Source organism: Raphanus sativus, chromosome 5 (assembly GCF_000801105.2).
Source record: "Raphanus sativus cultivar WK10039 chromosome 5, ASM80110v3, whole genome shotgun sequence".
In the NCBI taxonomy this organism is placed as follows: Eukaryota; Viridiplantae; Streptophyta; class Magnoliopsida; order Brassicales; family Brassicaceae; genus Raphanus; species Raphanus sativus.
Genome location: NC_079515.1, coordinates 24,860,842 through 24,874,762, shown reverse-complemented (window position 1 = coordinate 24,874,762; position 13,921 = coordinate 24,860,842). Strand labels below are relative to the sequence as shown.

Genomic DNA, 13,921 nt, shown 5'->3' with positions numbered 1-13,921 from the left:
AATTAAATAATTAAAATTAAAATTTTAAAATAAAATAAAAAAATAATTTACTCATTTTATTTTTTTGGAACTATTTTGTGACAAAAAGTTAAAAATAGCTATTTGAGATAATTGTGCTATTAAATTTTGTCCGGTTCATTTTAATGTGTAAAAGCTACATGCAAACACCAATAAAAACTCGTTGGTTAAACTGATTTAATTTCATTTGGACGTGGGGAGCCTGTACTGAAAAGAACGTATGAAGAAGATTCGTTATGTTATGTGATCACATCATTGAAGAGATTCAAACACACATTCATTTAAATTTGGTTAGGAGTTGTTTTCGTTTTATAAATTCCAAAAAGAAAACAAATGTTGTCGTTAGGCTCTTCTTGCGCGTGTACGTGCGTCGAGGGGAGGGACGGTGCAAGAACGTCATAGTATCTGTGAGTAGCCCCACGTCTTTGATTGTCTGTTCGGTCGCATCCACCGACACTCGATACAATACTTTCATTTGTTTACAACTATATAACTTTAAAAAATATTGTAAATCTTTCATTCCTATCAGTTATGCGTCGGTCCAAATACATTCAGTAGCAAATTTCATCTTTAGTTTGGTTGCTTCTTTGCGTGATGTCATTTTTCATGGGGACAATCATTCGATCGTTTGTCTATAATCTCGGCTATTGAGTTTGCAGTCTTGGTTCAAGTTAAGGTTAGCTAAATTTTAGAGAAACGTAACAAAGTCAAGACCAAAATTATTATGGTTTGGCTTAGTTTGATTATGAACATCTTATACCTAATTTGAATGTTTTAGTTTATGCTTTCTGTTTTCCATTGATTATTATATTGATTTCGTTACCCGCTTGTCAACTAAAATATTAATAGCTACAAAAATACAATAAAAATATTAAAAGCTTGTAAAATATGTTTTTGATTGGTTTAGTATAGTTACAAAAGGTTTGATTTGATTAAATTGGTTAAACTCGGTTCAATGAATTTTAGGTCAAATGTTTTTTTCTTCTAAGCACAACGTTTTGGCCCTTTGGTCTACCTTTTTGCATTTGAGAGAAGAATAAGTTAATTAGGTATGTTTCTTATATACGTCCTAGGTGAAGCTATGAGCTATCTGTACTATTAAATTGCTAAGTTTTTATCCTTTATAGTTTAGTTGCCATAGTTCATAAGACTTGCTTGATAAATGATTCACTTCTCCAAACAAAAGTTGCATAGCTGAGTGAATCTGACTTTTAACGTAAAATCACCTTTAAGCCGAGTAAATTTAACGGCGTTTTCAGATTATGAAAACGGTTTAACATGTTTTCAAAGTTATATATTAACAACAGTTAAATATGTTGCATTTGCATGTATCTAGTTCAAACATGATAATGCTAAAGATATATGTATCTGGTTTGAGCTCTGAAGCAAACGTTAAAGACTAACAAGGAAAAAGAAAACACACAAAAAAAGAGACACTAGCACTCTATGTCACAAATTAGTTTAGCTTTTGTCAAGTAAGTTTTACTAATCGCATCAAAAGAACGCCGAAAGTGAATGTTTTTTAACAAAGTGGGCTTTCAGTTCGCACTTTACGTTTTTAGTCAATAAGCTTTTCTTGTCTTTACTTATCTGAGATTTCACTAAGAAAAAAGTAAAGGAAAAAGGAACATAAAGAGAGGTTAAACCTAAGGATCTTTTTAGTGGGATACTCTTGCCCAGCACCGGACAGGCATCATGGGACCCATTCTCACGTCTTATTACACGACACGACATCAATAAACATTATCAAAATATGGTAACCTGACTTGGTCAATTTCTTAACCATATTTGTAAATCATATACTTCTTTTTAAAATACTGTTCAGTTATCTTTTGATTTCAGTGAATGCATTAATGAAATAGAGGACTTGGGCATGAACATGTACACTGATCTAATCTGTGTCAACATTATCAAAATATGGAAACCTGACTTGGTCAATTTCTTAACCATATTTGTAAATCATATACTTTTCTTAACAAACTGTTCAGTTATCTTTTAATTTTAGTGAATGCATTAATAGAAATAGAGGACCTTGGACATCGACAAGTACACTGATCTAATCTGTGTTTGCAGCGTTATATACATGTTGGTTTTAGGCTTTTAGCATGTTACATGGGAAATTAGTTAACTGAAACGGGTTAGATAATTAGCATGCCAAATTCCATAGGTAGTGTACTACATAAGTATGTGAAACAGATTATGTATCTGCCTAGAGAATACAACTGCAAGAGCTTGTGCTGACAAAGTTCTTTAGTCCTCTTTGGTCGTGGTATATGGAACGGGTGATGAAAACGTGTCAAAAACCAAACTTTTTTTTCATCTTCAAAAACTAAACTCAATGTTTCAATCCCACTAGTGATCCGATCATTGACATTTTTTTTTTCTGATCATTGACATTGGTCATGGTATCATTAACGTTGGTCATGGTATACGGAACAAATAAAATTTTAAGAACTTTTTTTCGTCAACTTGAAAAATCTCAAATGTTTCAAACTTCAAAGACACAATTCTTCAATATATAACTGAGTTTCTTATTAAGGTTTGAAAGCAATTCATACTGGTGGCGACACCCAAAACTTATTGGAGAAAAAATCTGTCTTTAAAATATTTGACTATTGACATGGTTTCAAATGTTTCAAAGAGAGAAGTCTTCTCAAGTGGGATTGAGTAAGTATTTTGATTTAGGCATGAGATGGATATTGGATAAAGGCCTATAGTTCTTTAGGGTGAAAGATAAGACGACTATGAAGACTGAAGCAATGTACAAAGGCTAAAGGTGAGAAGACGATACACATAAAGGAATCTAGGTTTGATACTAGCATGCTCTCTATCTAAGAAGAAAAGATATTGATCAGATCAAGAGACCGACTATCCCTACGTTATCCAGTTCAATTGCAAATTCTTGTTTTAGTTCCCATGTAAACTGTATTCTTAAAGCAATATATGGGCTGGGCTTGATTTGTACCTTTCCATTTTCTGGAATTTAATTACATAAAGCCATTGAATATTCGTCAGGACCTTATTCCATCTCACCCAGCTACAAATAAAGCTTGTGATATAGAAAGGAACGTTTTCAAGAACTACTGGTGATCACTTCACCCCATTGTTTACTACAAGACTACAATATTAGAAAGGAACGTTTTCAAGAACTACTGGTGATCACTTCACCCCATTGTTTGATACAAGACTCCCAATATTCAGAACTCACAACTTCACTTTTAAAACTTGAAAATCTGAAAGACAACCAAGAGCAAGAGCATGGCACTCCTTCAGGAGAGAGACGAGACCCACCTATGACGAAACTTGTGTAACCACTGCAGAGGCCATTGAGTTAATCCCACACATATCATGGCCACGACACAGCTTGTAGTACCCATTATCTCCCCACTTCTTTCCCCATGAGTTCTTGATGATCCAATACGGTTTATTACTAAGCCGCAAGATTGAAAACCCTTTCGACCCGTATCCAACAAGAAGTACCCCGTGGTTTAACCTTTTCTTGCTGCATATTAGCGGACACGACACTCCTCCTATATATGTTTGCATGAACACAGCATTTATTCCCACTGTGTCCAACAACATAAAAAAGTCATTCAAGAGTTTGCTCGATTCACACAAAAATACTGTTTTTAACGAACATGTTTTGCTAAATCACCTGATAAAGGACCGTGTTGTACTAAACGTGCTGTGATTTGGTCCTCGTCCAATGGTATACTCGTGAAGTTCACTACTTTTACTGCAACCTTTTTTGGATCGAACTTGCAATGGCCTCGTTTGCCGGTGTAAGGATATGATTTCTCTTCTTCTAAACCTCCTGCCTTCTCCAAATACTTGTATGCATTTGTCATGAGTCCTCCACCACATCCATTGTCGCATGCTTTCTTGTCCTTTGGATCGCACTATACTCATATATACCAAATTTTCAGCGTTTTCAAACAAATTAGTGCCAAATACATATATGATAAAGTATGGTCAAAAAATAATTAAATGAACAGATTAACACAGACCGCTTTATCACAATCCACAAGTTGTTGTTCGCTAAGACTGACAAGCTCCCCGGTGGAGACAAAATTGGCTCCTTCAACAGCTCCTGTTGTGCTAAAAGCCCAGCACGATCCACATTTACCCTTCACATCCACAGTTAAAATATGCTCAAAAACAAATAAATATGTTTCTGTATGATAGATATTATTTACTCGCTAATAAGTGTATTATCAAAATCCCTCTAATATCAATTACCTATGTAATTAATATATACTCTTATAAGCTAATTACCAATAACTATTACGTCCTCAATTACAAATAAACACAAATAACATAATGTAGAATGTAACTAGTTCCCTAATTAGCTCATGTTAAAAATCATATGTAATATTAAATCTAAGGGATGACTCCGACATATCTATAAACTTGATATGAGATTCACAATCATAAATTAAGATATTCCATTTGCTTATTTTGTTGGCTGAGACAAATTAACATATCAAACAACTAATTGGTTGCAAAAAAAATATTTAAGTTCTAGGAACATATGCAAATCACATAGAAAAGGAGAACATACTTGATCTTTGACCTCAGTAACTGCACCTTTGTCCCTCCAGTCAAAATCTTTGGGCAATCCCTTAATCTCCAACTTGGGTGCCTCTGCTCCAACCACACCACCATGGCCGGTGTCGACATCAGCTAGTCCAGTGTACATCTTCGTGAACTCCTCCTCCGTGAGGTCAGAGAACTGCGTGACACCATGGACGGCGCTGGGGTCCATCATCTGGTGCTCAGCCGCCTTGAGGACGTTTTTAGCAAATATCCCGAGGCGGTGGACGTACTCCTCCCTCGTGGAGTAGCTCTTGCCGTAGTCCGACATGAAAATCCGGAATTTTCTCTCCGTATGTGACCCGAGGAGATTGGGAAGCCGATCTTCTGTGACTTGGCGGATGGTGAGGTCCTCTAAGGAAACTGCCACGTGACAGAAGAAAGCCGTGCATGTTAGAACCAGTGCTAAGGTTTTAGCCACCATGATCGCTGTATATCGATGGGTCCTATTATGAGGCGGCTTTGGGTAACCTCTTAAATAGAGCCGATGGCTTTTGTGTTGTATACAAAAGGCGAGGGATGACTATAAGAATTTGAGGTAGCGAAAGTGTTGGAGTTACATGCAAATAGGAGACACGTGGGATGTGTGCATGTAGAGTTACATATGATTCTGCGTGACACGTTGCTCTCTCGTCTCTTGATGATCTTTGAGATTTTGGTACCGGCATTGCATTAATACTTTTTTTTTTTTTTACGGTGGACCAATTTGCCCGCTATATCTTTTTTTTTGGGTCAAATTTGCCCCCTATATCTTTTACTATTGTTTTATTAAATAGACATCAACAGTATTTTTAAAAAAATTATCCAAAAATATTAAGAAGTACTATAGTTGAAAACCTCCTGATTCTTAACTATCATACATAATAATAACAAAAGGGAAAACAATGATGTTTATGATAATTAAATTTTGAATACTAATGTAGAATTAACATTTACTAGTTTTGTTTATTCAAATGAGAAGTGTGAATTTGTGTAATTTGCATAGTATACTCAGAATTTAAACCTTTGACCAGAATAGTATATTAGTTCAAAATAAAGTTTGGAAAATGGTTCTACAATTCCGCAAATAAATAGAGTTGCAAATTTGAAAGAGTATTTTCTCTTGTTCTAAAAATGGGTTTTGTTTTGTATTATGATGCTGTATGAGAAATTAATTTCAAAATTTTGACAATCGTAAATCAAGAAATAAAAATTTATATTAACCTATTATTGGCAAAAAGAAATATTTAGAAAATATGTAATTTTTAAATTTTATTATGCAAAGTTATAAGAGCATCTTCAATGGCACTCTATTTTCTCTTCTACAATTTCTACGAAAATAAAGTAACTCTATTATAGAGTAAGTTTTGTTCCAATGGTTTACTATATAATAAAGTTACTCTATTTTTTTGGAGAAAATAGAGTAAAACCATTATTTCATTCCAAATATAGAGTGAAAAATAGGTTTATATTATTTTCTCTACAAAAATAGAGTAATTCTATTATAGAGTAAACCATTGGAATAAAACTTACTCTTCTATAATGGAGTTACTCTATTTTGTGAGAATTATAGAGGAAAAAATAGAGTTAGGTTGGAGATGGTCTAATGCATTTTCGATTTTCATTTTAGTTTTATATTTTTCAAATAGTTATTTTATGTTGGGTTTTAATGTAACTATTAATTTACTAAAATAACAACAATATTAAATACAAAATTTTAAGATTCTAGCAAGCTAATAGGAAATATAATTTGTTTTATAAAGAACAGATAAAACACATGATTACCGAAGTTAATTTCTTAACCTATTGAACAATGGTTAAAAATACATCTCCCCCAAATTTGATCTCCTCCTTCAATTCTTGGTGAAAGAAAAGAAGAACAGAAACAATCTCATTTCAAAGATAGATAGATTGCATTTTGAATCAAAGAATCCAAAGATGTTGAACAAAATCAAGAAACTAAGCCAGAAAAAGTTCAACAAATCAGATCAACACAACCAAGACAACAACAACAACACCAACGTCGTCCGCAGCAGCCGCCCCACAGCCACCACCGCATCTCCTTTACCAAATGGCGAGTCCCAGACACCAGCTCCATCACCTTCCCAGACACCAAACCACCCAATGTTCACATCAGCACCAACCCTCGAAGTCCTCCCGTTATTAAAAGACGTGTCCTCATCAGATCGTCCCCTCCTCTTCATGAAAAAGTCACACATGTGTTCTTGCCAATGCGACTTCTCCGACGCGTTGATCATGCCACGTGAGAAAGAGATCAAAAGACAGACACTTCTCGAACTCGTGGATTTTCTCCACTCCTCCTCAGGTAAAGTCAACGAGACCATGCAGAGCGAGCTTATACGTATGGTCTCCGCCAACATTTTCAGATCTCTCCCACCTGCCCATTACGAGAACACGGGAGCTCCTCCCGAAGGCAACGATCCAGAAGAGGAAGAGCCTTATCTCGAGCCGTGGTGGCCTCATTTGCAGCTAGTCTACGAGCTTCTCTTGCGTTACGTCGTCTCCTCTGAGATAGAGCCCAAGACTGCTAAAATATTCATCAACCACACGTTTGTCTCGAGACTACTCGATCTCTTTGACTCCGAGGATCCTAGAGAGAGGGAATATTTGAAAACTGTTCTCCACAGGATCTACGGGAAGTTTATATTTCACCGACCTTTTATAAGATGCTCTGTTTACAACATCTTCTACAAGTTCTTGTATGAGACTGAGAGGTGTATTGGGATAGGAGAGCTGTTGGAGATTATAGCGAGTGTGATCAATGGGTTTACAGTACCGATGAGAGAGGAGCATAGGCTGTTTCTTGTGAAAGCCGTTTTGCCGTTGCACAAGTCTAAAAGCATCTCTGTTTACCACCAGCAGTTGTCGTATTGCGTGACGCTGTTTGTGGAGAAAGATTATAAACTCGCTGATACTGTGATACGTGGGTTGTTGAAGTACTGGCCGCTTACGAATTGTAATAAGGAGGTTCTGTACCTGGGAGAGCTTGAAGAGGTTTTGGATGTTACAGAGCCTTCAGAGTTTCAGCATTGTGTTGTTCCTTTGTTTACACAGATTGGGAAATGTCTTAATAGCTCACACTTCCAGGTTTGTATGTTTTGTCTTATCAGGGATGGTAACAACCACAACATTAATTTTGCCCACTTAAATTTGTAGAAGTTTGTACATATGCATAGATCTCCAAATTATATTTTTTAAAATTATTTAAGTGGAGAAATGTGAGGTTTGCAGGTGGCAGAGAGAGCTCTTTTCTTGTGGAACAATGAGCATATCGTTGGCCTGATTGCTGAGAACAAGGACGTGATTTTTCCGATAATATTTGAAGCACTGGAGAGGAACATGAAAGGACATTGGAACCAGGCGGTGCATGGTCTCTCTGAGAATGTTAGAAGAATGTTTATGGAGATGGACAATGACCTCTTTGAAGAGTGTGAGAAACATTATCAAGAGAATGAAGCTAAGACTTGGGAGTTGTTGGAACAAAGAGAGATGACGTGGAAGAGACTTGAGGAGGCTGCTTCTTTAGCTGCAAATTAAAATCACGTTTTGATGATGGCTTTTTTTTAGCTATTTTCTTTCTTTTGCAAAAGTAATGTTTTAGAAACTCTAATAATTTGTTTATTTGTTCTTTTTTTTTTCGTTTCATTTCCTTGGGTCTCTTGTGCATAGCGACCGGGAATATGAATTCAGATGTCGCGGACCAGATCATGTCATAGAAGATAAGTTTAGTACTGTTCACTGCTGCTTCCACATAACTTGGTAGCAATTAAGGGTTTACACTTTACACTTTACGTGTTACAAAAAAAAAGGGGTTTACACTTTACAAGCATATACTATATTAATGCTCGAGTTTTTTTTTTTATAACCGTGCTGTCGTGGTGTGGTGTATAGTGCCGACGACTAGTTCCATACCAAGTATTTCAATAAAACCTCAAGTATAAACAACAATTTTGTTTCTAACCTGTCCAAATAAACCTTTACCATTGAACCTCCACCACTTTAGTTTAGTCGATATTGCATTATGTTTTTTAAAGAGATTTAAACCATGTACTGATGTACAAATTTTAATTGACAAGAACCTCATAACAACGCTTTACAGCTTACACACAACACTTTATACTTGTGGAAGAAAATGAAAAGCACATTTTCATTTTCAAAAAAGAAAAAGAAAATGAAAAGCTTTTTTTTTTCGAAAATGAAAAGCGTATAAGATAGTGGAGTCACAGATAGATGAAGATGCTACAACTTGAACCATTGCATTTGACTTGATGAGGAGACAAAGTTCGTCTTTGATGTTACCCCTCACCCGTCACATTTCATTCTAGTTTTGTAATGTTGTGAACCCAAAAAAAAAAATAATGGAGAGAAACTGTACACCAACAAGCCAACAACCAATCAATCAATTGAAGGGTCCAAATCCTATTAGTTATCCTTGCGGACTACAACAATAATAGAGTTGATAATGACAAAACACAAATCATTATCAAAGAAAACACACACGTTAAACGTGGTCGAGGCGGTGCATCGCTTCCGAAGATCATCCGAAGACATTGTTGTCATCGCTGCTGCCGGTGCTACTTCCTCTCGTTGTTCCGCCAATAGCACTGGTTCCTCCATTGCTGCCGCTGCTGCCGCCTTCACCACCACCACCACCACCACCACCACCACCACCACCACCAACACCACCTCCACCTCCACCTCCACCTCCACCTCCATAACCAGAATAAGAATCGCCACTCTGACCTTGATCATCCCTGCTTCCCCCAAAAAATTTCATTCTAAGTTATTATGCGTAATAAAATCGACCGCATCATGCTAAATCCAAACATACAGAAACAAAGTCAAAAGGATACATGAATGCGATTAAAAAGGAATCATCCTTTTCTACGTAAGGGTCCCATCTCTCTTAACTACATTTTCCCCATCATAATTGCATCATTAACTCCCAAAAAATTATTGGCCTTTTCGTATTATAAACTGACTAGGGGACAAAATGTTGACATGTCATGAATCAAAAATGTAGATGCATCAACAATACGTTAATTAAATTTTTTAATTATGACACACTTAGACCGCCCATATTCCAAATGGACAAACAAAAACTTGAAAGAGTATAGTCTAAAATAATTAAAATATAAAAAATGGCAAGTGGGGTTTAATTCAGACACTAGTCAAGTTGGTCGGTTCTCTGCGCAGACGATCACGTGCATCTACTTGAATTCTGGAATACTGCCAAATTCTAAAGCCTGAATAATAGTACTATTCTCAATAAACTACTTTTTTTTTTACCAAAACCTATGAGTTGGTTAAGTTGTTAGCATAATTACCCTTAATTCAACTGACTATATTCAGTCTCACTATTTTAAGGAATAATCGTACATGAAAATGTAGTTTAGAATTTCAAAAGAGAAAGGACCAGTTTTTTTATCCTATTATTCTTAGACTGACTTTTGCCAATAGATCACTTATTAGCTTAACCTACAAAACTATACACCCTCTGTTTCTATAAGATCCATGTTTTAGATTTTTCACACTTATTAAGAAAAACATAAAATTTTAGTTACCAATGCATTGTTTTTATTAATTAACAATTCCCCAAAATTTTGAACCAATAAGATTTTAATAAATACAATTATATTTTTGGAAATATACAATTTTTCATTAATTAATGTCTTGAAAATGTAGAAAATGTATCTTTTTGAAACAAATTTTTTTTCTAAAACATGAATCTTTTAAAAACAGAGGGAGTATGTATCACTATGATTATTAATGATATGTAGATTCCAAAGGAAAGAGCTAAACTAAACACACAAACACCAACAACAAAAATAGTAAAAAATACAGTTCTTATGTTGATTACTTGACAACGTTAGCAAATCAATGCGTTAATCACGCGCTTTCACAACTAATCTTAATTATATACCAACATTAAATCATGCATCAACTTAAAAAAATGTTTTGTACATAAAAAGTAAAGGAGAAAAAGTACCTGGGACCGCCAAAAACGCCAGCGTTTCGAGTGAGTTGGTCTACAAGAGCGGAAGCTTTAGGCTCCACACTGGAAGCTTTAGAGTACAATGCGCTCACTCCTCCACCAGACGCCACAAAGAAAGCTCCGTTCTCCATCAGATCTCCTTCCGTTCTCCAATTCCAATTCGACCACTCTCCATCGTCCTTTGAATCCACCCGCTTCGTCACCTGCTCCAACCAAAAAAACTCTCACATTCAGCATTCTTCATGATTCACGCTCCGCCATAGAGCGTGGTGCTAAAAAGTGTAATGAAGAAAAAAGTGTGTGGACAGTGAGAAGCAGCAGCCCACATGGCTGTCATGCACTATACATACCCATCACTGTCCCACACTCCTCTTCGAACCAAATCTTTTGAAAATAAGATTCTTTTACTATGTGTTGTATACTTTTCATTACATACAAACCTTTTTTTTATTACATACAAACTTAAACATTGTAGTTGTAGTGTACGATATTTTCAGATATTTTCTTCTTCCTACGTCCTAAAAAAAAGAATTCACAACTGTCCATGTGAAAGATGAGCTGGATTCATAAGAGTACTATCTTTACTAACCAGAATCGACGAATGAGAGCTCCTCATTGGTTTACTCGAAAAAGTTAACTCGTCACTCAGGAAGCCTAAATCTTTCCACAAAACTAACTAAAACCCTAAAATGTTCTGAAACAAATTATAAGCAAAATCTACTTTAAAAAAGGAATTGATTTTTCGATATGGATAATTTTAAAAACAAAAATGAAAGAGTTTTTACCTCTTTGGCGCTAGGATCAGAAGGAGCAATGTAACGATTCCCTTGACTATTAATCGTGGGATTACCACTACCACCAATCGCATACATCTTCCACGAAGTGAAATCATTATTCACCACATGTATATACCCTCTCCGACACCTAGGCATCCTCTGAACAAGCCCCTGTCCGAAATGATTAAACGCGATCGTCACCTGCATCCCCGTGTCCGGACCGTAACTATCGTCATGACCCAACAGCATCACCTCGTCGTGGTGCGCGAAGTAGTTGTTCGAGATCGTAATCGCCGTGGACCCCATCACCGCGTCGATGAGCCCGTCGGTGCAGTGGCTCATGGAGCAGTGGTCGATCCAGATCTTCTGGGACCCGAAGATGGAGATCCCGTCGCCGTCGGACCTGCCTCGCCGACCGGACTTCGTCGGAGTCGCGGCGATGACGGCGCCGCCGGAGGGTTTGCAGTCGTAGATGTGGACGTTGTGGATGATGACGTGCTGCACGTACTGGACGGTCAGGCAGCCGTTGCCGGTGATGTGGACGGCGGAACCGCGGCCGTCGATGGTTTTGTAGCTGTTGATGATGAGTTCGTGTTTGAGGCGGATGAGCATGTTGGAGGAGAAGACGATCCAGAGGGGCTCTTCTTGGATGACGGCGTGGCGGAGGGTTCCCGGGGATGGGTTTGATGGGTTGCTGTCGGAGGAGTCTGTGACGACGTAGATCTTGCCGTTTTTGCCGCCGAGGGTGCCACGGCCGAAGCCGATGGAGCAGTCGGCGAGGCGTTGGCGGTTGGAGGACCAGTCGGAGGAGGTGCAGCGCCAGCAGTCGTCGATTGGGTTTCCGGTGCGGCAACTGGAGGAGGAGGAGGAGCTGAGTTGTCTCCGTGAGAGTGATGCATTGATAGTACTGTGAGAGTGGAGATAAAGAAGAAAAAATGAGACTTTGTTTTTTTTTCTTGGAGAAATGTTGAGATTTTGTCTTACCTTAAGACGTGGAGAGCGACGGAGTCAGGGGAAGGATGTTGGTGAGGGAGAGTGAGATTAGTGGCTTCGAGGAGTGTAAAGAGGAAGAGGCAGAGGAGGATAATGGTGGTGGAGAAGCGTGGAAGCAGCATAATTACTGGTGAGGTTGGAGTTTTTTTTTTCTAGTATGCAGGAAGGAAACAGAGCATTGGTGTGGAAGTTGTAGTCTTGTAGGTGGTGAGTGAGTGTCAGAAGGAGAATGTTGGTTTAGAAATGTGAGGGAATGGGAGAAGTGAAGGTTTTTGGATCCACATGGGAGAGAAGCTTTGAAGAAGAAGAAAGAGGGAAAGAAAGAAAGAAAGAAGAAGCTGTGTTCTCTCTCTCTCTATCTCTGCTTCTACCCTTGGCTGGAAACAAGGCTAGTTGGTTTTCTTTTTAAGCTTTTGGATTTGTTGTTCTCGATTGTTTTGGCGTTGAGTTATTATTTAATTTAGACTTTCTGTCCAAAATAAGCAAGGTTAATAAGCAAGGTTAACTAGTATTTTGGCATTGCCTTTACTATTAAAAAAAATTCATATACAATTAGTAAATGATTTTTAATATTATAACAAATAAATTATATAAATTAAAAAATATTTGAAAACTGCATAGTAAAGTTAATTTATATATGGATATGATCTAGTATATAAATGGATTAAATCGAATAAACTGATTAGTTTAAATATAATATTATTATATGTAAATTATAGTATATTATAATTAATAACATATAAAAAATTATTTTATTGATATGATCTTCATACTTAAAATGTTTTTTTAGTAATTAAATATTTTGTTTTAAGTTAAAAGTTATTTTCATTTTTATCAAGTTAAACGAAAATCATTTTCTGACAAATATGTTTTGTTTGAAGTACTATGTTCTTATTTCTATTCTATAAATATATAATTATTAATTAATATGTTTACTAATTATTTTCATGTGTTATCAAAGCCGATATCTAACTAAAGAAGTAAATTTACAAAATGTATATAAAAAAATATATATAGTTTTTTGGTATTAAACAAAAAACCAACGGCATATAAACCAAACCGAAATAGATATGATTTTAATACGGTAAATATTTTTTATAAACCAAAATACCGAAACCAAAAAAGCCGAACCAAAATCTGGATTAGAGATATACCTCATTCTGAAATTGTGGAAGCTGTGAAGATAAAAAAAATGTATCTATTGATATGGTTCTTTCGGATACAATTGTTACGGGATGCTGGATTGTGAGTGCACAACAAATTTTTTTTTTGATGATTTAAAACTGTAGTTCAATGTACGGACTTTGCCATTAGCATAAAAAAAATATCATATCTATACTATTATTTGCGAAGTAATTTTTCTCAACGGAGTTCTCACGTTAAAAGTTAGAGTGGTTGATATCGATATTACCCTTAATCTAATTGATTAAAATTAATATTAGTAAGATTTATCCAAAATCTAAAATATTTTAAAATATAAATATAATTCCTATATGTATGTTGTGTTGTTATCTGAACTTTTTAAAAATATAAGTTGAAAACATAA

General features: G+C 36.2%; 3 protein-coding genes across 3 annotated transcripts; 1 reads left to right on the top strand and 2 right to left on the bottom strand.

The window, feature by feature from the left end:
• Positions 1 to 3,142: 3,142 nt before the first annotated feature.
• On the bottom strand, positions 3,143 to 5,115 carry LOC108860379 (probable cysteine protease RD19D). Its single transcript, XM_018634266.2, has 4 exons — positions 4,580 to 5,115; positions 4,026 to 4,145; positions 3,674 to 3,917; positions 3,143 to 3,584 (listed from the first exon to the last, which is right to left on the bottom strand). Exons 1-4 carry the CDS (start codon positions 5,033 to 5,035, stop codon positions 3,310 to 3,312), a joined length of 1,095 nt encoding a protein of 364 aa, XP_018489768.1. The 5' UTR covers positions 5,036 to 5,115; the 3' UTR covers positions 3,143 to 3,309.
• Positions 5,116 to 6,416: 1,301 nt separating this feature from the next.
• LOC108862764 (serine/threonine protein phosphatase 2A 57 kDa regulatory subunit B' epsilon isoform) lies at positions 6,417 to 8,378 on the top strand. Its single transcript, XM_018636996.2, has 2 exons — positions 6,417 to 7,698; positions 7,843 to 8,378. The coding sequence occupies exons 1-2, from the start codon at positions 6,529 to 6,531 to the stop codon at positions 8,146 to 8,148; spliced, it is 1,476 nt and encodes a 491-aa protein (XP_018492498.1). The 5' UTR covers positions 6,417 to 6,528; the 3' UTR covers positions 8,149 to 8,378.
• A 615-nt stretch (positions 8,379 to 8,993) lies between these two features.
• Positions 8,994 to 12,780, bottom strand: LOC108862763 (probable pectate lyase 13). Its single transcript, XM_056986665.1, has 4 exons — positions 12,367 to 12,780; positions 11,392 to 12,289; positions 10,601 to 10,809; positions 8,994 to 9,365 (listed from the first exon to the last, which is right to left on the bottom strand). The coding sequence occupies exons 1-4, from the start codon at positions 12,495 to 12,497 to the stop codon at positions 9,149 to 9,151; spliced, it is 1,455 nt and encodes a 484-aa protein (XP_056842645.1). The 5' UTR covers positions 12,498 to 12,780; the 3' UTR covers positions 8,994 to 9,148.
• Between the last annotated feature and the right edge of the window lie 1,141 nt (positions 12,781 to 13,921).

Coding starts and splice junctions, on each gene's coding strand:
- LOC108860379 (XM_018634266.2), bottom strand. CDS start 5,035: ATGGTGGCTAAAACCTTAGCACTGGTTCTAACATGCACGGCTTTCTTC. Junction 4,146..4,579: donor TTACTGAGGTCAAAGATCAA/GTATGTTCTCCT, acceptor GTGGATGTGAAG/GGTAAATGTGGATCGTGCTG. Junction 3,585..3,673: donor ACAACACGGTCCTTTATCAG/GTGATTTAGCAA, acceptor TGTTGGACACAG/TGGGAATAAATGCTGTGTTC.
- LOC108862764 (XM_018636996.2), top strand. CDS start 6,529: ATGTTGAACAAAATCAAGAAACTAAGCCAGAAAAAGTTCAACAAATCA. Junction 7,699..7,842: donor TTAATAGCTCACACTTCCAG/GTTTGTATGTTT, acceptor TGAGGTTTGCAG/GTGGCAGAGAGAGCTCTTTT.
- LOC108862763 (XM_056986665.1), bottom strand. CDS start 12,497: ATGCTGCTTCCACGCTTCTCCACCACCATTATCCTCCTCTGCCTCTTC. Junction 10,810..11,391: donor CTGATCCTAGCGCCAAAGAG/GTAAAAACTCTT, acceptor TGGTTGGAGCAG/GTGACGAAGCGGGTGGATTC. Junction 9,366..10,600: donor GGCGTTTTTGGCGGTCCCAG/GTACTTTTTCTC, acceptor TGGGGGAAGCAG/GGATGATCAAGGTCAGAGTG.